The sequence below is a fragment of the Oncorhynchus keta genome, chromosome 7, assembly GCF_023373465.1.
Source record: "Oncorhynchus keta strain PuntledgeMale-10-30-2019 chromosome 7, Oket_V2, whole genome shotgun sequence".
Classification (NCBI taxonomy): Eukaryota; Metazoa; Chordata; class Actinopteri; order Salmoniformes; family Salmonidae; genus Oncorhynchus; species Oncorhynchus keta.
Window position 1 is genome coordinate 38965510 of NC_068427.1, and position 24709 is coordinate 38990218.

The window sequence follows — 24709 nt, forward strand, 5'->3', positions numbered from 1 at the left end:
AAAGACAGGGTCCTGAAAAACATTTATTTTTTTGCTGAGTTTATTTCCCAGGTTGGTTGGGTGGCATGTTTCAATACTGAACTCAGATACATTAAGGGTTGGTTGGGGGTTTAAGGCATCAGCGTGCTTCAGTTCAGCTGGCACCTAGCCCAACTCATCGAGCTGAACCGAACAAGTGTGCTCGCATACTCCCTTAAAAGACTTCCGCTTGAAAAACGAGAACGAAAGCGGCAATAGTACTGTTTGTCCATTTTGAGACACCGTAACCAGTATACACTTCCTCAAAATAGTCCAAATTAAATAGGAGAAATCTGTCATAAATTTTTGCGCTTTTGCCAAGATCTTAGTCACGCAATTTGACATCTAACTAAGATGTTTGGTGCAGTATTTCTCAATGAAATAATTTGCATGAAAACGAGTCGTTTATCACTGAATGACAACAGAATCCCTACTGTTGACCAGTCACAGACGATGGGGCGTAGACTTCGGCTCCGAACATCAGCTTGTCTCCAGAAAAAAAATGTGTGGGCCCGAACAGCTGAAAAATCCCCCACCAAAGTCCAAATCAAACAAAAATATATGTCATAAAATGTTTCCATAATATATGCACCAACTCTTCTGAACTGTTTAGTCTGGGAAGAGGATACCTTTAGGGGTTGTTGTCACGGCTTCGGCATAGACTCAGATTTCAAACTGATTCTAGAAATGGGGCAATTTTCTACCATGAAAGGCAGCCCTTGCGTGTGTATGTGTCTGGTACCTGGGTCGTGGGCGGGTGAGGATGGCTCGGTAGAGCATGCTGAAGGGCAGGGAGCGTGTGTATGTGTATATATGCCATTTAGGTAAAGCCTTACAGTCATGTGTGCATACATTCTACGTATGGGTGGTCGGGTGACTACCCTGGCGTTACAAGCGCCATGCTCTACCAACTGAGCTAGAACCGATGCTGAAGAGCATGCTGAAGCAGGGAGCGTGTGTATGTGTCTGGTACCTGGGTCGTGGGCGGGTGAGGATGGCTCGGTAGAGCATGCTGAAGGGCAGGGAGCGTGTGTATGTGTATGGTACCTGGGTCAGACGCGGGTTGGCTCCAGAGCAGGCTGAAGGACAGTCATGTGTGCATACCTGGGTCTACGGGTGGGATGGTCCTAGAGCATGCTGAACCCGTGTACTGGTACTGGGGCGGGTGAGGATGGCGCCATGCATGCTGAAGGGCAACTGAGCTGGAACCTGGTCGTGGGCGGGTGAGGATGGCTCGGTAGAGCATGCTGAAGGGCAGGGAGCTTGTGTATGTGTCTGGTACCTGGGTCGTGGGCGGGTGAGGATGGCTCGGTAGAGCATGCTGAAGGGCAGGGAGCGTGTGTATGTGTCTGGTACCTGGGTCGTGGGCGGGTGAGGATGGCTCGGTAGAGCATGCTGAAGGGCAGGGAGCGTGTGTATGTGTCTGGTACCTGGGTCGTGGGCGGGTGAGGATGGCTCGGTAGAGCATGCTGAAGGGAGCGTGTGTATGTGTCTGGTACCTGGGTCGTGGGCGGGTGAGGATGGCTCGGTAGAGCATGCTGAAGGGCAGGGAGCGTGTGTATGTGTCTGGTACCTGGGTCGTGGGCGGGTGAGGATGGCTCGGTTGAGCATGCTGAAGGGCAGGGAGCGTGTGTATGTGTCTGGTACCTGGGTCGTGGGCGGGTGAGGATGGCTCGGTAGAGCATGCTGAAGGGCAGGGAGCGTGTGTATGTGTCTGGTACCTGGGTCGTGGGCGGGTGAGGATGGCTCGGTAAAGCATGCTGAAGGGCAGGGAGCGTGTGTATGTGTCTGGTACCTGGGTTGTGGGCGGGTGAGGATGGCTCGGTAGAGCAGGCTGAAGGGCAGGGAGCGTGTGTATGTGTCTGGTACCTGGGTCGTGGGCGGGTGAGGATGGCTCGGTAGAGCATGCTGAAGGGCAGGGAGCGTGTGTATGTGTCTGGTACCTGGGTCGTGGGCGGGTGAGGATGGCTCGGTAGAGCATGCTGAAGGGCAGGGAGCGTGTGTATGTGTCTGGTACCTGGGTCGTGGGCGGGTGAGGATGGCTCGGTAGAGCATGCTGAAGGGCAGGGAGCGTGTGTATGTGTCTGGTACCTGGGTTGTGGGCGGGTGAGGATGGCTCGGTAGAGCAGGCTGAAGGGCAGGGAGCGTGTGTATGTGTCTGGTACCTGGGTTGTGGGCGGGTGAGGATGGCTCGGTAGAGCATGCTGAAGGGCAGGGAGCGTGTGTATGTGTCTGGTACCTGGGTCGTGGGCGGGTGAGGATGGCTCGGTAGAGCATGCTGAAGGGCAGGGAGCGTGTGTATGTGTCTGGTACCTGGGTCGTGGGCGGGTGAGGATGGCTCGGTAGAGCAGGCTGAAGGGCAGGGAGCGTGTGCGTCCAACAGAGAGGATAATGGGATGCAGGGTGGTGAGGACATAGCCCTGGATGTAGTAGGGCTGCAGGGCCTGTGGCAGCTCACACAGAGAGGACATATACTGCACAGTGGGGCGACTACCTGGAGAGGAGAGAGATGAACAGAAAGGATGACAAGTGGCAAGGAAAGGAGAAACAGAGAAGGAAAGAGAAGGAGAAACAGAGAAGGAAAGAGAAGGAGAAACAGAGAAGGAAAGAGACAAGGAGAAACAGAGAAGGAAAGAGAGAAGGAGAAACAGAGAAGGAAAGAGAGAAGGAGAAACAGAGAAGGAAAGAGAGAAGGAGAAACAGAGAAGGAAAGAGAGAAGGAGAAACAGATAAGGAAAGAGAGAAGGAGAAACAGATAAGGAAAGAGACAAGGAGAAACAGATAAGGAAAGAGACAAGGAGAAACAGAGAAGGAAAGAGACAAGGAGAAACAGAGAAGGAAAGAGACAGGAGAGAAAAGAGAAGGAAAGAGACAAGGAGAAACAGAGAAGGAAAGAGAGAAGGAGAAACAGAGAAGGAAAGAGACAAGGAGAAACAGAGAAGGAAAGAGACAAGGAGAAACAGAGAAGGAAAGAGACAAGGAGAAACAGAGAAGGAAAGAGACAAGGAGAAACAGAGAAGGAAAGAGACAAGGAGAAACAGAAGAAGGAAAGAGACAAGGAGAAACAGAGAAGGAAAGAGACAAGGAGAAACAGAGAAGGAAAGAGACAAGGAGAAACAGAGAAGGAAAGAGACAAGGAGAAACAGAGAAGGAAAGAGACAAGGAGAAACAGAGAAGGAAAGAGACAAGGAGAAACAGAGAAGGAAAGAGACAAGGAGAAACAGAGAAGGAAAGAGACAAGGAGAAACAGAAGAAGGAAAGAGACAAGGAGAAACAGAGAAGGAAAGAGAGAAGGAGAAACAGAGAAGGAAAGAGACAAGGAGAAACAGAGAAGGAAAGAGACAAGGAGAAACAGAAGAAGGAAAGAGACAAGGAGAAACAGAAGAAGGAAAGAGACAAGGAGAAACAGAGAAACGGAAGAAGAGACAAGGAGAAACAGAGAAGGAAAGAGACAAGGAGAAACAGAGAAGGAAAGAGACAAGGAGAAACAGAAGGAAAGAGACAAGGAGAAACAGAAGGAAAGAGACAAGGAGAAACAGAAGGAAAGAGAAAGGAGAAACAGAAGAAGGAAAGAGACAAGGAGAAACAGAAGGAGGAAAGAGACAAGGAGAAACAGAAGGAAAGAGAGAAGGAGAAACAGAAGGAAAGAGACAAGGAAAACAGAAGAAGGAAAGAGACAAGGAGAAACAGAAGGAGGAAAGAGACAAGGAGAAACAGAGGAGGAAAGAGAGAAGGAGAAACAGAAAGGAAAGAGAAAAGGAGAAACAGAAGAAGGAAAGAGACAAGGAGAAACAGAAGAAGGAAAGAGACAAGGAGAAACAGAGAGGAAAGAGAAGAGAAACAGAAGGAAAGAGAAGGAGAAACAGAAGGAAAGAGAAAAGGAGAAACAGAAGGAGGAAAGAGAAGGAGAAACAGAAGGAGGAAAGAGAAGGAGAAACAGAAGGAAAGAGACAAGGAGAAACAGAAGAAGGAAAGAGACAAAGGAGAAACAGAAACAGAAAGAGAGAAGGAGAAACAGAAGGAGAAAGAGAAAGGAGAAACAGAGAGGAAAGAGACAAGGAGAAACAGAAGAAGGAAAGAGACAAGGAGAAACAGAAGAAGGAAAGAGACAAGGAGAAACAGAGAAGGAAAGAGACAAGGAGAAACAGAAGAAGGAAAGAGACAAGGAGAAACAGAAGGAGGAAAGAGAAGGAGAAACAGAAGGAAAGAGAAAGGAGAGAACAGAAGGAGAAAAGGAACAGAGAAGGAAAGAGAAAAGGAGAAACAGAAGAAGGAAAGAGACAAGGAGAAACAGAAGAAGGAAAGAGACAAGGAGAAACAGAAGAAGGAAAGAGACAAGGAGAAACAGAAGAAGGAAAGAGAGAGAAGGAGAAACAGAGGAGGAAAGAGAAGGAGAAACAGAAGGAAAGAGACAAGGAGAAACAGAGAAGGAAAGAGACAAGGAGAAACAGAAGGAGGAAAGAGACAAGGAGAAACAGAAGGAAAGAGACAAGGAGAAACAGAAGAAGGAAGAGAGAAGAGGAGAAACAGAAGGAGGAAAGAGAGAGAAGGAAAACAGAAGGAAAGAGAAGGAGAAACAGAAGGAAAGAGACAAGGAGAAACAGGAGGAAAGATAAGGAGAAACAGGAGAAAAAGAGACAAGGAGAAACAGAAGGAAAGAGAGAAGGAGAAACAGAGAAGGAAAGAGAGAAGGAGAAACAGAAGGAGGAAAGAGAAGGGGAAACAGAGAGAGGAGAAACAGAGGAGGAAAGAAAGGAGAAACAGAGGAGGAAAGAGAAGGATTCCCTAGACAGAGAAGAGAAACAGAAAGGAAAGACTCTGGAGAAACAGAGGAGGAGGAAAGATGAGAAGGAGAAACAGAAAAGGAGAAACAGTATCAGGAAAGGAGAGAACAGAGGAGAAAGAGAAGGAGAGACAGAAAGGAAAGAGACAAGGAGAAACAGAGAAGGAAAGAGAGAAGGAGAAACAGAAGAAGGAAAGAGACAAGGAGAAACAGAAGAAGGAAAGAGACAAGGAGAAACAGAAGGAGGAAAGAGAGAAGGGGAAACAGAGAAGGAGAAACAGAGGAGGAAAGAGAAGGAGAGACAGAGAAGGAGAAACAGAGAAGGAAAGAGAGAAGGAGAAACAGAGGAGGAGGAAAGGGGAACAGAGTGAGTCAATAAAATGACAAGCAACAGAAACTAGAGGTTAGCAGCATGACATCCTTCTCTGTCTGTCTGAAGATTAACACCAGGAGTCCCAGTCCCAAAATGACCTCACCACCAATCAGATCTTCTCCTATGTCAGTCTGTCTGTTTAATAATCTCGTTAGCAGACCTACTGCATTCCCTAGTCACTCCCAGAGGAGACCAGTCTGGAGACTCTGGACTGTCCAATAAGCATGAAGATGTTAATGGATAGAAATGGTTTACTGTATCAGACAGACACTTATGCAGAGCGACTGAAATAATGCTGCCAGCAGCTGTTTCCATCCAATTTGCAAAAGATTTTCATGCAAATATTCTTAAATCTGCATAAAACAATGAGCATTTTCCCACCAGAGATGTATTTCCAGCAAACAGACTTTTTGCAAATAAAAGCCTGTGCGTGATGACATAGTCCACATAAAAATAACTTTTGCCATACAATTCCCATGTACCGAGTGAAAAATACAAGTTAAATGGATTTCCATAGTATTTTCAACTCTTCTGATACTTTCGTCACAAAAACAAATAATATCGCTGTTATCCATAATAACCTCATTATGTAGGTAGCCTACCCACATTGTATCTGCGAGCTGCGTTATAAAGCAAATGTGCTCTAGCCAACAGCTCGCAGATACAATGTGGGTAGGCTACCTACATTATGAGGTTATTATGGATAACAGCGAAATTATTTGTATTTGTCAAACGGCAGCCAAGCAATGATCATCATGTCACCAGAATAAGACCCTTGATATTTATTGGAAAGGAGTATCAAGTACATTAATTACCCTGTGAGATTCATCATAATTGATTTAATCTGTAGCCTAATAAACTGCATGCTGTCCTGAGTCATAGTGTGAGGACCACACAACATACCATCGTGTGACTCCAAGTTTACTTCCATAAGATGGTTATATAAATATTTGCGCATAAAGGCATTTCCACCGCCATTTTATAATTTTACAAACACAAAAAGATCCCACCATGTCTTACAAACAAATTGTCTGTCGGCATTTAGACATTTGTACCAGCATTTCATGATTCTATCAACCAGGTCGGGACTTTTTTTTGTCAGGTAATTAATCAGCATGAAATGGTCGGATGGAAATGTGGTTCGTCTCACACTTCTACAACAAAACACATCACCAACTTCCCTCAGTTTATGGTTCCAAAACAAGACACATCACCAACTTCCCTCAGTTTATGGTTCCAAAACAAGACACATCACCAACTTCCCTCAGTTTATGGTTCCAAAACAAGACACATCAACTTCTCTCAGTTTATGGTTCCAAAACAAGACACATCACCAACTTCCCTCAGTTTATGGTTCCAAAACAAGACACATCACCAACTTCCCTCAGTTTATGGTTCCAAAACAAGACACATCACCAACTTCCCTCAGTTTATGGTTCCAAAACAAAACACATCACCAACTTCCCTCAGTTTATGGTTCCAAAACAAGACACATCACCAACTTCCCTCAGTTTATGGTTCCAAAACAAGACACATCACCAACTTCCCTCAGTTTATGGTTCCAAAACAAGACACATCACCAACTTCCCTCAGTTTATGGTTCCAAAACAAGACACATCACCAACTTCCCTCAGTTTATGGTTCCAAAACAAGACACATCACCAACTTCCCTCAGTTTATGGTTCCAAAACAAGACACATCACCAACTTCCCTCAGTTTATGGTTCCAAAACAAGACACATCACCAACTTCCCTCAGTTTATGGTTCCAAAACAAGACACATCACCAACTTCCCCTCAGTTTATGGTTCCAAAACAAGACACATCACCAACTTCCCTCAGTTTATGGTTCCAAAACAAGACACATCACCAACTTCCCTCAGTTTATGGTTCCAAAACAAGACACATCACCAACTTCCCTCAGTTTATGGTTCCAAAACAAGACACATCACCAACTTCTCTCAGTTTATGGTTCCAAAACAAGACACATCACCAACTTCCCTCAGTTTATGGTTCCAAAACAAGACACATCACCAACTTCCCTCAGTTTATGGTTCCAAAACAAGACACATCACCAACTTCCCTCAGTTTATGGTTCCAAAACAAGACACATCACCAACTTCCCTCAGTTTATGGTTCCAAAACAAGACACATCACCAACTTCTCTCAGTTTATGGTTCCAAAACAAGACACATCACCAACTTCTCTCAGTTTATGGTTCCAAAACAAGACACATTCCCAGCTCTTCCTCTTGCTATACTGATCAGACAGAGAGACATCTGTTGCTCCAGTGCATTCCCTTCCACCTCTAACCCAGGGCAAGCCCCACCACCACAGAGCCACCACACTATAAATACTGCATCTTACCAGCTCCTGCTCCAGCTGTGGTAGTGTGTTCAATGTGGTGGTGCTTCACTTACAGTTGAAGTCGGAAGTTTACATAAACTTAGGTTGGAGTCATTCAAACTAGTTGTTCAACCACTCCACAAATGTATTGTTAACAAACTATAGTTTTGGTAAGTCGGTTAGGACATCTACTTTGTGCTTGACACAAGTCATTTTTCCAACAATTGTTTGCAGACAGATTATTACACTTAATCACAATTCCAGTAGGTCAGAAGTTTACATACACTAAGTTGACTGTGCCTTTAAACAGCTTGGAAAATTCCAGAAAATGATGTTATGGCTTTAGAAGTTTCTGATAGGCTAATTGACATCATTTGAGTTAATTGACATCATTTGAGTTAATTGGAGGTGTACCTGTGGATGTATTTCAAGGCCTACCTTCAAATTCAGTGCCTCTTTGCTTGACATCATAGGACAATCAAAAGAAATCAGCCAAGACCTCAGCATTTTTTTTAGACCTCCACAAGTCTAGTTCATCCTTGGAAGCAATTTCCAAACGCCTGAAGGTACCACGTTCATCTGTACAAACAATAGTACACAAGTATAAACACCATGGGACCACACAGCTGTCATACCGCTCAGGAAGGAGACACATTCTGTCACCTAGAGATGAACGTACTTTGGTGTGAAAAGTGCAAATCAATCCCAGAACAACAGCAAAGAACCTTGTGAATATGCTGGAGGAAACAGGTACAAAAGTATCTACATCCACAGTAAAAACAAGTCCTATATCGACATAACCTGAAAGGCCACTCAGCAAGGAAGAAGCCACTGCTCCAAAACCACCATAAAAAAGCCAGACTACGGTTTGCAACTGCACATGGGGACAAATATCGTACTTTTTGGAGAAATGTCCTCTGGTCTGATGAAACAAAAATAGAACTGTTTGGCCATAATGACCATTGTTATGTTTGGAGGAAAAAGGGGGATGCTTGCAGGCCGAAGAACATCATCCCAACCGTGAATCACGGGGGTGGCAGCATCATGTTGTGGGGTGCTTTGCTGCAGGAGGGACTGGTGCACTTCACAAAATAGATGGCATCATGATATATTGAAGCAACATCTCAAGATATCAGTCAGGAAGTTAAAGCTTGGTCGCAAATGGGTCTTCCAAACTAACAATGACCCCAAGCATACTTCCAAAGTTGTGGCAAAATGGCTTAAGGACAACAAAGTCAAGGTATTGGAGTGACCATCACAAAGCCCTGACCTCAATCCCATAGAAAATTTGTGGGCAGAACTGAAAAAGCGTATGCGAGCAAGTAGGCCTACAAACCTGACCCAGTTACACCAGCTCTATCAGGAGGAATGGGCCAAAATTCACCTAACTTCTTGTGGGAAGCTTGTGGAAGGCTACCCGAAACATTTGACCCAAGTTAAACTATTTAAAGGCAATGCTACCAAATACTAATTGAGTGTATGTAAACGTCAGACACACTGGGAATGTGATGAAAGAAATAAAAGCTGAAATAAATCACTCTTAATTCTGACATTTCACATTCTTAAAATAAAGTGGTGATCCTAACTGACCTAAGACAGGGAATTTTTATTCAGATTAAATGTCAGAAATTGCGAAAAACTGAGTATTGGAAAGGAGTATGTAAACTTCTGACTTCAACTGTACATAGTTTTTTTGAACAGCCATGTGTTGCTGATAAGTTAAGGCTGGCATGGCACTTTGTTTTGATTGGTTTGCAGTGTTGTGGGAGAGTTGCATCGAGTTTGTCTCTTGCATTGATACTTTAGTGCTGGTTGTTTGTGCTGCTGGATTGTTGTTTATGTTGTTGTTGTTTAGAAGTTGGTTCTTGTCTGTTGAGGGGGCGTTGTGTTGGTAATATGTGAGGTGTAATCTAGTGGAGTCTCTGGAGAGTTATAGCATCACCATCACTATACTTCTTGTGTCCACAAAGAGGGTCTGTTCACAGGGGCTGGCGCTGTGCCACACACACACACACACACACACACACACACACACACACAGCGCACAAAAACACAACACCAAATCAGATGGCCCATTCTTGGACATAAAAACACGCTCAACACATTCCAACAGACTGAACAAACACACAAAACACTCACACACTCCCACACAAACACCTCAGACTGAGATAAGAGCTTGTTTCTGACATTTCTCCATGTGAATTTTGCAGGGCCTGGCTGAATTTGGCCATGGTTGAAACAGAAAGAACCTGGCAAGTCCAGATCACAGTGAAATCTCTAGACGAGTGGGTGGCCAGGGAAGCAGTGAAAGGGAAGCTTTTGACCTGGCAGTGTCTCTGTCATCTCACCGTGTGTGATGGGTCCCACCTAAGCTCTAGAGCAAGGAGAGTGACACACTTCGACCAATAGCTCCCTAGTGGAGCTCAACGCCTGGCTATTCATCCAGTCTCCAGTGTCACACACACGTATGTCGGGGTGCTGTCGTCGCTCTCCATCTCCCTTCTTAAAGCCCCCTCACACCTACTCCAGTCCCCACAGCTCATCCCTGTCAACACACACACTGAGCCCTCTGTTCTCCCCATGTGTGAGAAAAAGCGTGGAGAGAAGAGGGGGAGCACAGGAGGGGGGAAGAGGGGGTGACAGGAGAGAAGGAGACAAGAAAATAGGGTGAAATGTGAGGGGGAAGGAGATGGACAGATACCAAGTGTGGCGCAAAAAAAGGTGGGTTTACAGAAAGATTTTATGAGCCCGAAAGCTGGTCTGTGACAGGGAGAGCTTGTGTAAGAGAGAAAGAGGGAGAAGAAAGCTGGTCTGTGACAGGGAGAGCTTGTGTAAGAGAGAAAGAGGGAGAAGAAAGCTGGTCTGTGACAGGGAGAGCTTGTGTAAGAGAGAAAGAGGGAGAAGAAAGCTGGTCTGTGACAGGGAGAGCTTGTGTAAGAGAGAAAGAGGGAGAAGAAAGCTGGTCTGTGACAGGGAGAGCTTGTGTAAGAGAGAAAGAGGGAGAAGAAAGCTGGTCTGTGACAGGGAGAGCTTGTGTAAGAGAGAAAGAGGGAGAAGAAAGCTGGTCTGTGACAGGGAGAGCTTGTGTAAGAGAGAAAGAGGGAGAAGAAAGCTGGCAAAAGTAGGAGAGAATGAATGAGGATAAACGGACACACCAACTGGCAAGTGTCTTCACTGACATTTTCAACATGTCCTTGATTGAGTCTGTAATACCAACATGTTTCAAGCAGACCACCATAGTCTCTGTGCCCAAGAACACAAAGGCAACCTGCCTAAATGACTACAGACCCATAGTAATGGCTCACATTAACACCATTATCCCAAAATAAACCCACTCCAATTTGCATACCGCTCAAACAGATGATGCACTCTCTATTTCACTCCACACTGCCCTTTCCCACCTGGACAAAAGGAACACCTACGTGAGAATGCTATTCATTGACTACAGCTCAGTATTTAACACCATAGTGCCCTCAAAGATCATCACTAAGCTAAGGACCCTGGGACTAAACACCTCCCTCTGCAACTGGGTACTGTACTTCCTGAAAGGCCGCCCCCAGGTGGTGAGGCTAGGTAGCAACACATCTGCCACGCTGATCCTCAACACTGGAGCCCCTCAGGGGTGCGTGCTCAGTCCCCTCCTGTACTCCATGTTCACTCACAACTGCATGGCCAGGCATGACTCCAACACCATCATTAAGTTTGCAGACAACAACAGTGGTAGGCCTGATCCCCGATGAGACAGCATTTAGGGAGGAGGTCAGAGCCCTGGCCGGGTAGTGCCAGAATAACAACCTATCCCTCAATGTGAGCAAGACAAAAGGAGAGGATTGTGGACGACAGGAAAAGGATGACCGAGCGCGCCCCCATTCTCATCAACAGGGCTGTAGTAGAACAGGTTGAGAGCTTCAAGTTCCTTGGTGTCCACATCACCAACAAACTAGAATGGTCCAAAACACACCAAGACAGTCGTGAAGCAGGCACGACAAAACCTATTCCCCCTCAGGAGACTGAAATGATTTGGCATGGGTCTTCAGATCCTCAAAAGTTCTACAGCTGCAACATCAAGAGCATCCTGACTGGTTACATCCCTGCCTGGTACGGAAACGGCTCGGCCTCCGACCGCAAGGCACTATTGAGCGTAGTGTGTACGGCCCAGTACATCACTGGGGCTAAGCTGCCTGCCATCCAGGACCTTTACAGCAGGCGGTGTCAGAGGAAGGCCCTAAAAATGGTCAAAGACTCCAGCCACCCTAGTCATATACTGTTCTTTCTGCTACCGCACGGCAAGCAGTACCGGAGCGCCAAGTCTAGGACCATAAGGCAACCCCCGCCAACCCCTCTTTTACGCTGCTGATACTTTCTGTTTATCATCTATGCATAGTCACTTTAACTAAACCTCCATCGACATATTACCTCAAATAGCCCAACTAACCGGTGCCCCCGTACATTGACTCTGTATCGGTACCACCTGTATTTAGCCTCGCTACTGTTATTTTCACTGTCATTTAACTTATTTCCCCCCCCCCCCTTATCTATTGTTAACCTAATACCTATTTTTTACTTAAAAATTGCACTGAAAAAGTGATGCTCGATTGATTCCAAATATACAGTTCCCCTGGAAGGTATTCACACCCCTTGACTTTTTGCATATTTTCTATTTTTTTGTCAATGATCTACACAAAATACTCTAATGTCAAAGTATAATAACATGAGAAAAAAAATGTATTCCAATACTTATGTAAATGAGATATTTCTGTATTTCAAAAAATGTACTAACATTTCTTAAAACATGTTTTCACTTTGTCATTGTGGGGTATTGTGTGTAGATGGGTAAGAAAATTCAGGTTGTAACAAAAGAAAATATGGAATGAAAACTTTCTGAAGGCTCTGTAGCTGAATTGTTGCTTAAATGTGATTTGCTGTGATTGGCGGAATACACCAGGGAGACAGGGCTGCCTGTTAGGCATCGTTCAGGGCTGACAGTGCCTTGCAAAAGTATTCATCCTTCTTGGTGTTTTTCCTATTTTGTTGCATTACAACATGTAATTTAAATGGATTTTTATTTGGATTTCATGTAATGGACAGACACAAAATAGTCCAAATTGGTGAAGTGAAATTAATTTTTTATTTTTTTTTATTCTATAAAATTAAACTGAAAAAAGTGGTGTGTGCATATGTATTCACCCCCTTTGCTATGAAGCTCATAAATAAGATATGGTGCAACCAATTGCCTTCAGAAGTCACATAATTAGTTAAATAAAGTACATCTGTGTGCAATCTAAGTGCCACATGATCTCAGTATATATACAGTGCCTTGCGAAAGTATTCGGCCCCCTTGAACTTTGCGACCTTTTGCCACATTTCAGGCTTCAAACATAAAGATATAAAACTGTATTTTTTTGGGAAGAATCAACAACAAGTGGGACACAATCATGAAGTGGAACGACATTTATTGGATATTTCAAACTTTTTTAACAAATCAAAAACTGAAAAATTGGGCATGCAAAATTATTCAGCCCCCTTAATGTTAGAGAGGTGCTCCCGCTGTGGGAACATCAATCAGCGGAAATTTCAAGTGCGCCACGTATAGTTTTTGATAAAACTCAAACTTTCATTAAAATGCACATACAATGTACTGAATTAAAGCTACACTCGTTGTGAATCTATCCACCAAGTCAGATTTGAAAAATGCTTTTCGGCGAAAGCATGAGAAGCTATTATCTGATAGCATGTATCCCCCAAAATACTGCAACGTCACCTAACGACAGATTTTGCGATAGCCGGTCCTGGGGGTGTGCAGGGAATGGGAGGGGATCCCAGGCCAGAGAGATGGACCTGTGTGTTACACTGGATGAATAGCCCGGCGTTGATGAACAGCCCGGCGTTGAGCTCCACTAGGGAGCTATTGCTCTAGAGCTCAGGTGGGACCCATCACACACAGTGAGATGACAGACACCGCCCACTCAAAAATAACATTTTATTGGTCACATACACATGGTTGGCAGATGTTAATGCGAGTGCAGCGAAATCCTTGTGCTTCTAGTTCTGACCGTGCAATAATATCTAACAAGTAATCTAACAATTTCACAACAACTACCTTATACATACACAAGTGTAAAGGAATGAATAAGAATATGTAAATATAAATATATGGATGAGCGATTGCCTTGCGGCATAGGCAAGATGCAGGAGATGGTATAGAGTACAGTATATACAGTTGAAGTCAGAAGTTTACATACACCTTAGCCAAATACATTTAAACTCAGTTTTTCACAATTCCTACAATTTAATCATAGTAAAAATCCCCTGGCTTAGGTCAATTAGGATTACCACTTTATTTTAAGAATGTGAAATGTCAGAATAATAATAGAGAATGATTTATTTCAGCTTTTATTTATTTTATCAAATCAAATGTATTTATATAGCCCTTCGTACATCAGCTGATATCTCAAAGTGCTGTACAGAAACCCAGCCTAAAACCCCAAACAGCAAGCAATGCAGGTGTAGTAGCACATTCCCAGTGGGTCAGAAGTTTACATACACACAATTAGTATTTGGTAGCATTACCTTTAAAATTGTTTAACTTGTGTCAAACGTTTCAGGTAGCCTTCCACAAGCTTTGCACAATAAGTTGGGTGGACTTTGGCCCATTCCTCCTGACAGAGCTGATGTAACTGAGTCAGGTTTGTAGGCCTCCTTGCTCACATATGCTTTTTCAGTTCTGCCCACATATTTTCTATAAGGTTGAGGTCAGGGCTTTATGATGGCCACTCCAATATCTTGATTTTGTTGTCCTTTAGCTATTTTGAATCAACTTTGGAAGTATGCTTGTGTTCATTGTCCATTTGGAAGACCCATTTGCGACCAAGCTTTAACTTCATGATTGATGTCTTGAGATGTTGCTTCAATATATCCACATAATTTCTCCTCCCCATGATGCCATCTGTTTTATGAAGTGCACCAGTCCCTCCTGCAGCAAAGCACCCCCACAACATGATGCTGCCACCCCTGTGCTTTACGGTTGGGATGGTGTTCTTCAGGCTTGCAAGCATCCCCCTTGAACAGACCTGAACACCGGTGTTTCCTGTTTTAATTTATGTCTATAGGCTGGGAGCAACAAAATGGAGTCGTGGTCAGATGTGCTGAAAGGAGGGCGAGGGAGGACTTTGTATGCGTTGCGGAAGTGTAGCAATGATCCAGAATGCTGCCAGCCCAGGTCGATCATTCGATATGCTGATCAAATTTAGGGAGCCATGTTTTCAGATTAGCTTTGTTAAAATCTCCAGCTACATTAAATGCAGCCTCAGGATATATGGTTTCCAGTTTAAATAGAGTCCAATGAAGTTCTTTCAGGGCCGTCGAGGTGTCTGCTTGGGGGGTATATACACGGCTGTGATTATAATCTAAGAGAATTCTCTTGGTAAATAATGTGGTTGGCATTTGATTGTAAGGAATTCTAGGTCAGGTGAACAAAAGGACTTGAGCTTCTGTATGTTGTTATGATCACACCATGACTTAATCATAAGGCATACCTCCCCACCCTTCTTATCAGAGAGATGTGTTTCTGTTGGCGCGATGCGTGAAGAAACCGGGTGGCTGTACCGACTCTGATAACATATCCCGAGAGAGCCATGTTTCCGTGAAACAGAGAATGTTACAATCTCTGATATCTCTCTGGAAGGCCCTTGCTCGAATTTCGTCTACCTTTGTTTCAAGAGACTGGACATTGGCTAGTAGTATACTCGGGAGCGGTGAGCAATGTGCCCGTCTACGGAGCCTGACCAGAAGACCGCTCCGTCTGCCCCTTCTGTGGCGCCATTGTTGTTTTGGGTTGCCTACTGGGATCCGATCCATTGTCCTGGGTGGTGGTCCAAACAGAGGACCAGCTTCGGGAAAATCGTATTCCTGGTTGTAATGTTGGTAAATTGATGTTGCTCTTATATCCAATAGTTCCTCCCGGCTGTATGTAATAAGACTTAAGATTTTTTGGGCTAACAATGTAAGAAATAATACATAAAAATAAAAAAAAACACTGCATAGTTTCCTAAGAACGTGAAGCGAGGCGACCATCTCTGTCGGCGCCAAAAGCTTCCCTTTCTCTGCTTTCCTGGCCACTCACTCATCTAGAGATTTCACAGTGATCTGGACTTCCCAGGGTCTTATTATCTGTTATCTCAGTCTAAGGTGTTTGTGTTTGTGTGCGTTTTGAGTGTGTTTTGTGTGTGAATGTCTGTAAATATATGATATTTGTTCAGTCTGTTGGAATGTGATACGTGTGTTTTTATGTCAGCAAATTGGCCATCAGATTGAGCTTTTTTTGTGCGTTTGCAAGCATGCTTGACTGTGATGTTGTTTTCTTGCACTTGTGTGTGTGTCAGAAATGTTTCTTTATTTCAAGGAGAACCGAGGGAGAGGAGAAGGAACGTGTTATGGGTTCTAACTAATCCCCAATCATCAGGCAGGTCCAGTGTTGATGTTAATACTAAAGCTAAAGCCCACTGGTTTGGCCTAAAGCCCAGAACAACAATGAAACAGATCATAGGTGGGTGATTAGGGACATTAGATCTAATCCTTAATAATCTGTTTAGCTCTACCTCACACTGAAACATCTTTCTCAGAGGCTCTGCAGCAGAGAGCATAGTAATCAGTCAGCCTGTCTATCTATCTATCTAGTGGAATGCACTGGTACTAGAAGTCATGGGAGACACATGGCCTGGTACTGGAGGTCGTGGGAGACACTTGGCCTGGTCCTGGAGGTCGTGGGAGACACTTGGCCTGATACTGGAGGTCGTGGGAGACACTTGGCCTGATACTGGAGGTCGTGGGAGTCACTTGGCCTGATACTGGAGGTCGTGGGAGACACTCGGCCTGGTACTGGAGGTCGTGGGAGACACTCGGCCTGGTACTGGAGGTCGTGGGAGACACTCGGCCTGATAGTGGAGGTCGTGGGAGACACTTGGCTTGGGAAAAATACAGTATCAACAGCAAGCATCAAATGTGGCTAAGATCCCCCACATAGAATAAAGATAACTCTGTGACAGCCAGACAAGCAACACATAAAGGCATGAAAAGCAGTAGGCACAGCAGTCCTTTTAATTCTTGACCAATGAGCATCAAATTAAAAACATATATTTGTTGTATTTCCAGACACTTTTTGGAGTATTCCTGTTATTCAACAATGTGTGGATGTCTATCTATTCTACACAGGCCTAGAGCCAGACACGAGGCACTCTGACATAGCAGAGAGAGAGGTATTCTTGTGATGTGCTTTTTGCTTTGTCTCGGGGACATCTGCAGGCCAGGTGCTCCGCACTCGGGAATGGAGCTCAGACACGTTCAGGGTTATGTACGCTCCAAAAAAGACCCTCAGGAGATCTATTATACAGCTTCTCTCTGTCTCCAGTCACCGCTCCTCATTTCAATAACATACTCAAGCTATTTAGGGTTGAACTTGACAACCTGTACCACAGTCTTATTATGTACATAGTAGTACTAGACATATCATTTGATATTTAAAATAAGTAGTACAGTATTTCAATAAGGTATATGAGGCCATGTTTTCTTCTTGACCAGGTTTCGGTTGGTATGGAAGTCACCACCAGCCTACACAGACTGAGGCTCCTATATCCAGTTGAACTGGTCTTGGTAATATGTGGTTGGTATGGAAGTCACCACCAGCCTACACAGACTGAGGCTCCTATATCCAGTTGAACTGGTCTTGGTAATATGTGGTTGGTATGGAAGTCACCTGCAGCCTACACAGACTGAGGCTCCTATATCCAGTTGAACTGGTCTTGGTATGGAAGTCACCACCAGCCTACACAGACTGAGGCTCCTATATCCAGTTGAACTGGTCTTGGTAATATGTGGTTGGTATGGAAGTCACCACCAGCCTACACAGACTGAGGCTCCTATATCCAGTTGAACTGGTCTTGGTAATATGTGGTTGGTATGGAAGTCACCTGCAGCCTACACAGACTGAGGCTCCTATATCCAGTTGAACTGGTCTTGGTATGGAAGTCACCACCAGCCTACACAGACTGAGGCTCCTATATCCAGTTGAACTGGTCTTGGTAATATGTGGCTGGTATGGAAGTCACCACCAGCCTACACAGACTGAGGCTCCTATATCCAGTTGAACTGGTCTTGGTAATATGTGGTTGGTATGGAAGTCACCACCAGCCTACACAGACTGAGGCTCCTATATCCAGTTGAACTGGTCTTGGTAATATGTGGCTGGTATGGAAGTCACCACCAGCCTACACAGACTGAGGCTCCTATATCCAGTTGAACTGGTCTTGGTAATATGTGGTTGGTATGGAAGTCACCACCAGCCTACACAGACTGAGGCTCCTATATCCAGTTGAACTGGTCTTGGTAATATGTGACTGGTATGGAAGTCACCACCAGCCTACACAGACTGAGGCTCCTATATCCAGTTGAACTGGTCTTGGTAATATGTGGTTGGTATGGAAGTAACCACCAGCCTACACAGACTGAGGCTCCTATATCCAGTTGAACTGGTCTTGGTAATATGTGGCTGGTATGGAAGTCACCACCAGCCTACACAGACTGAGGCTCCTATATCCAGTTGAACTGGTCTTGGTAATATGTGGCTGGTATGGAAGTCACCACCAGCCTACACAGACTGAGGCTCCTATATCCAGTTGAACTGGTCTTGGTAATATGTGGCTGGTGTGGAAGTCACCACCAACCTACACAGACTGAGGCTCCTATATCCAGTTGAACTGGTCTTGGTAATATGTGACTGGTATGGAAGTCACCACCAGCCTACACAGACTGAGGCTCCTATATCCAGTTGAACTGGTCTTGGTAATATGTGGTTGGTATGGAAGTCACCACCAGCCTACACAGACTGAGGCTCCTATATCCAGTTGAACTGGTCTTGGTAATATGTGGCTGGTGTGGAGGAAACTCATGACTTTCTGCTGATCTCCCCCCAAAAAAAGCACTTTTGAACAAACACACACACGCTTGTTGAGAATATAAGCTGGGACCGAGAGACTGAAAAAACAGCTTCTATCTCAAGGCCATCAGACTGTTAAACAGCCACCACTAACATTAAGTGGCTGCTGCCAACACACTGACCCAACTCCAGCCTCTTTAATAATGGGAATTGATGGGAAATGATGTAAAATATATCACTAGCCACTTTAAACAATGCTACCTAATATAATGTTTACATACCCTACATTATTCATCTCATATGTATACGTATATACTGTACTCTATATCATCTACTGCATCCTTATGTAATACATGTATCACTAGCCACTTTAACTATGCCACTTTGTTTACATACTCATCTCATATGTATATACTGTACTCGATACCATCTACTGTATTTTGCCTATGCCGCTCTGTACCATCACTCATTCATATATCTTTATGTACATATTCTTTATCCCCTTACACTGTGTATAAGACAGTAGTTTTGGAATTGTTAGCTAGATTACTTGTTGGTTATTACTGCATTGTCGGAACTAGAAGCATAAGCATTTCGCTACACTCACACTAACATCTGCTAACCATGTGTATGTGACAAATAAAATTTGATTTGATTTGATTTATACTCAAATGAATCCCGGCTATGTCCAGATACTAAAATGGTCTGTGCTGTAGAATAAGAGTGATTGTATGAACTCTATCAACTAGTGGGCTTTAATCTCAACCCCTGGGTTGGGCGCCATGCCACTCTTCACTGTGTCAGCCCAAACCCAATAACCCATGCAGACCTATCTAATCACATCTAAAGATCATAGCCATGATGACACAGAGGTACCACAGTGAGCAAGAGAGTGGTGGCTCCCCAGGGAGTCCCAGTCTACAGACCAATATGTCATTTGTATTAGAGCAGGGTTTCCCAAACTGGGTCCTGGGGTGAGCGTTTAGGGCAAACTGGGTCCTGGGGTGAGCGTTTAGGTTTTTTTGCCCTAGCTCTACACAGCTGACCAACTCATCATCAAGCTTAGATCATTTGAATCAGATGTGTAGTGCTAGGGCAAAAAGACTAAACCCTGTATTAGGATGGCATTGATGACCATTATTTGATTTCAACATCATTGTTTAGATTCTACCAGACACTTTATAAACCAACACTCAATTCAAAAAGGACACCAGCCACTGTTAACATGGCTTTACTTAATCAGAATTTCCCTTCCAAATAGGCCACCATGGGTACAACATCAACCAGCCTGAGTCTCCAAAACTCTTCATGTCGGGATTACACACACAAAAAAAATCTGTTTGACGAAGGTCTGTTGTGGCAGTTCCAGATGATCATAAATCATAATCTAATGTGGTGGCAGGTGTCTGCAGTAGTAGGTACTGTATCGTTCATCCCACATGGATGCGCGCACGCACGCAAAAAAAATCCTGACCTATTTATCTGGATAATAAAATGACAGCGGTTGCTAAGAGAACAGAGAGTAGCCAGAGCACAGGAATCAGAATACACACATGTAGTTCGTTCCAATTAGGATCAGCCCAAAGAAAGACGCTTGTATTTGAAAAACAAATCTTCAATTTGTAAGACAATGTTTGAAAACGAAAAGCCATACATTGTAAAAAATGGGAGGGCAAGACTTCGAAGTAGCCAGGCTATTTCATAAGAAAGTAGTAATTCATGTTTCTTTGTTTTCTTACATTCAGTTAGTGTAGCAGAGTCAATATCTAAAGAAACATTGTTTAGAATAAATCCAGAGTAGCCCATTTTGTTTTATCAATGAATGTGAATTGATATGCTAACGAATAACGTGAGATGATATCCTAACGCATAACGTTACCTTCCAAACTGAAGTCCAGTAGCACATACTCGTAAACGGTGTCTGTTATGGTCTCCACTTGCGGTCTCTTCAGAGTGGAGTATATCTTCCCGGGGCTACTGTCCTCTGGGTCTTCCAGTTTCCTCAACCCGCAGCCCATAGTGCCGTGGCGGGATATCCAGCTCACACTAACCGGGCACGATGACAGTTAGCCTACAAACAGAGCTTTGCTATTGCTATAAAGTTAACCGGATTGCTCCATCCAGGGTGGGTTGACGCTATAAAGCCGTTTGACGTTGCCCCCGGATAATCACTGTCATCGGCAACCAACCACAATAAAAAATATGCAATTTTATATTTTTCTGTAAATAGTTATTTTTCAACGCACCGTGCGCCTAAAAGCGTGAAGCTCTCGTTCTTTGGAGAAAAAAAAACATAAAAAGTTACAATAATTGAGAACTCCACCACTGAGCGCGAGCGGCTACTTTGTTGCTTACGTCGACTTATTGGCAACAAATCCACTTTTAGTTTTCTTTTCGCTATCAAATTATATTATTCGTATCATCCACTTAAAAACGAGAGTGATTTTAGTAATGCCGAATAATACATGTGTGAGTGATTCATGAAAGGCAAAGCGTGGCTGCTCGCAGGAGGGCGAAGGCGAGGAGGTGATTTGTGTAGCATGATATGGCCTGTATTTTAATGGCTGCTTGGTTTATTTACTAAATATACATATTTCTGTAGGCTATAGATGTAGCACACTGGGCACAGACGTCAGTTCTTCTATTTTTGATTTAGGCTCAATTTGGTTGAGTCGTCAACTAACATAAATTCAACATGAAATGTCACTATGATATGGGATTTAGGTTGACAGTTGGTTGAGAACAAGACGAAACACCCTTACTTTGATGACTTTCTGCAAATCAACATCATCACATTCAATTGTGGGGTTGAAAAGGACCTGTAAACAACATTGATTCAACCACCTTTTGCCCAGTGAAGCCTGGTGATGTTGGGCTCTATAATCTTTATAGAAAAACCTTTGCAGGTTCTCAATGAAGTTGTTTTATGTGATGAGGCAATACTCATGTACATTCACAATGCCAGTAGATACTTTTGAGTGCATTGCTATGACTCAAAGCCACTGGAGATCACTAAAGTTCAAAGAAAGTGAATGAAACTTGTGACCAAGGCATGACTTCACCTGCTCAAAGATTTATACACCAAATCCTTTATTTCACCAGTCATTTTCATGATGACACTGTTGGACCATGATCACCTATACAGATGGACCATGATCAACTATACAGATGGATCACGATCAACTATACAGATGGACAATGATCAACTATACAGATGGACAATGATCAACTCTACAGATGGATCATGATCTTCCTAGTTCAAGGAAGATCATGGTCCATCTGTATAGTTTACAGTCAGTCTATTGATCCAGCTTTTCACTACTTGTCAACAATGAATTGGAGGACCATTATTGACTCTGAGCAAGATGTTATTGAGAGTGGTGGGCATTTTGTCCATTTCAATTGAAGCTGTTTTACCAATGGAAAATTATTTCCCTTAGATTAATCAATTCTATTACGTAATAATCCTATCACTGGGCATGGGAACTAGATACAATCAGTAATATGCATTTGAACCAAATTGACTCAAATTAAGTCTGTGTGTTTGTGTGGGTGGGTGTGTCTCTCTCTATTTCTCTCTCACACACACAGACTGTGTGTGTGGTGGTGCAACATGCAGTCAACACACGTCTGATTGTTGAATTGTAACTTGAAGCAGCTGAGAGCGAGCCATTATAACAGCTGTAGGTCCTTATGGGGTAAGGCACCAGCACCAGGTTTATTTCACCGTTATTTAACCAGGTAGGCTAGTTGAGAACAAGTTCTCATTTGCAACTGCAACCTGGCCAAGATAAAGCAAAGCAGTTCGACACATACAACAACACGGAGTTACACATGGAATAAACAAACATACAATCAATAAAATAATTCTATATACAGCATGTGTAAATGAGGTAGGGTAAGGGAGGTAAGGCAATAAATAGGTCATGGTGGCTAAGTAATTATAATATAGCAATTAAACACTGGAATGGTAGGATGTGCAGAACATGAATGTGCAAGTTGAGATACTGGGGTGCAAAAGAGCAAGATAAATAAATAAATAAATACAGTATGGGGATGAGGTAGATTGGATGGGCTATTTACATGTGAGCTATGTACAGGTGCAGTGATCTGTGAGCTGCTCTGACAGCTGGTGCTTAAAGCTAGTGAAGGAGGTAAGAGTCTCCAGCTTCAGAGATTTTTGCAGTTCGTTCCAGTCATTGGCAGCAGAGAACTGGAAGGAGAGAGGTGGCCAAAGGAAGAATTGGCTTTGGGGGTGACCAGTGAGATATACCTGCTGGAGCGCGTGCTACTGGTGGGTGCTGCTATGGTGACCAGTGAGCTGAGATAAGGCTGGGCTTTACCTAGCAGAGATGGCCGGGGTGTTAAGCATGCCCCAGTTTAGGTCACCTAACAGCACGAGCTCAGAAGATAGATGGGGAGCAATCAATTCACATATGGTGTCCAGGGCACAGCTGGGGGCATAGGGTGGTCTATAGCAAGCAGCAACGGTGAGAGACTTGTTTCTGGAAAGGTGCATTTTTAGAAGTAGAAGCTCAAATTGTTTTTGGTACAGACCTGGATAGTAAGATAGAACTCTGCAGGCTCTCTCTTCAGTAGATTGCAACACCGCCCCCTTTGGCAGTTCTATCTTGGCGGAAAATATTATAGTTAGGGATGGACATTTCTGGGTTTTTGGTGGTTTTCCTAAGCCAGGATTCAGACACGGCTATGACATCCAGGTTGGCAGAATGTGCTAAAGCAGTGAATAAAGCAAACTTAGGGAGGAGGCTTCTAAAGTTAACATGCATGAAACCAAGGCTTTTACGGTTACAGAAATCAACAAATGAGAGCACCTGGGGAGTAGGAGTGGAGCACTGCAGGTCCTGGATTAACCTCTACATTACAGGAGGAATAGAGGAGAAGTAGGAGAAGTGTACGGCTAAAGGCTATAAGGACTGGCCGTCGAGCACGTTCAGAACAGAGAGTAAAGGGAGCAGGTTTCTGGGCATGATAGCATAGATTCAAGGCATAATGTACAGACAAAGTTATGGTAGGAAGAGAGTAGATTGGAGGTAAACCTAGGCATTGAGTGATGAAGAGAGATATAGTCTCTAGAGACGTTTAAACCAGGTGAGGTCATCGCATATGTGGGAGGTGGAACAACATGGTTGGTTAAGGCATATTGAGCAGGGCTAGAGGCTCTATAGTGAAATAAGACAGTAATCACTAACCAGGACAGTAATGGACAAGGCATATTGATATTAGGGAGAGGCATGTGTAGCCAAGTGATCGTATGGGTCCAGTGAGTGGTTGGGCTAGCTGGGAACATGGCGATTCAGACATTTAGCAGGCCGGTGCTAGCAGTTAGCAGGCCGGGGCTAGCAAGCTAGCATAAGGGCCTTAGAGGGACGTCGTGATGGGGGAAAAGTCTGTTTTTGCCTCCTCATGCGGTGACGTCGATAGACCAGTCGTGGAATTAGTAGGGTTCCAAGTAGCAGAGGGGTCCAAGAGCTTTCCGAGCTAAAGGTTAGCCGACTGATAGCTGGTAGCTGGTAGCTAGTTAGCTTCAGTTGAGGTAATGCAGTTCAGAGGTAAATAGAAATACTTTAGAGAAAAAAAACAAATACACACCACATTGGGTGAGGCGGGTTGCAGGAGAGTATTTTGAAGTTGAGTTTTAGGAAAAATATAAAAAATAATGCAAAGAAAAATATATACATGGGACGAGACATGACAAAGACGTCTGACTGCTACGCCATCTTGGACATGATGTTACTGGTTCATACTCTGATCCAAATTAGTGCACTCCTGATTACAACATCTGCCTCGTTAGAATGAGCCTCCAGGATAGTAATGACTTAACATAGACCTGGTAAATCTGTGTCTTCTGATTTCATTGCAGTCATAGGCACAAACATGGAAACATTGATTAAGAAGGTGCATATGGTTATTGTTTTGTAGTATATTGGGAGCTCTTGGTAAGACTTTGCTTTCACTTGACTCTCAACAATGAAAACATGAAAGCATGTCACAGAGACCTTGATGGAGTGGAAGGTTATTCTCCTTTTATAAGCACGTTGTCAGAATTAACAGATGGCCCGAAAAGAAAGAAAGGATGTTGCCAAAAGGAAGGTAATAAGAGGAGGAAAGCTAAGAAATAACAGCACAAATTATTGAACAGTAAATGTATATCCCTTTGTCTGGAAACTGTCAGAAAGATGTCTAACCAGATACTGAGCAGGACTGATCAGAATGACAGGAAACTGTCAGAAAGACGAC

General features: G+C 43.9%; 1 protein-coding gene across 3 annotated transcripts in view; it reads right to left on the reverse strand.

Annotated features, from left to right (window-relative positions):
* Window positions 1-20985, reverse strand: part of LOC118386426 (raftlin-2-like) — a 40142-nt gene extending 19157 nt beyond the window's left edge. Inside the window, exons 1-2 of one of the 3 annotated variants that reach the window (XM_052522865.1) lie at window positions 20328-20985; window positions 2332-2512 (exon numbers count right to left, since the gene is read on the reverse strand). In XM_052522865.1, the coding sequence (XP_052378825.1) occupies window positions 2332-2512; window positions 20328-20466 (320 nt within the window). In that variant the 5' untranslated portion in view covers window positions 20467-20985. Of the gene's footprint in view, window positions 1-2331; window positions 2513-7539; window positions 7803-20327 lie in introns of those variants that run through there. The other 2 variants (XM_052522864.1, XM_052522866.1) reach the window with 2 other exon arrangements.
* Between the last annotated feature and the right edge of the window lie 3724 nt (window positions 20986-24709).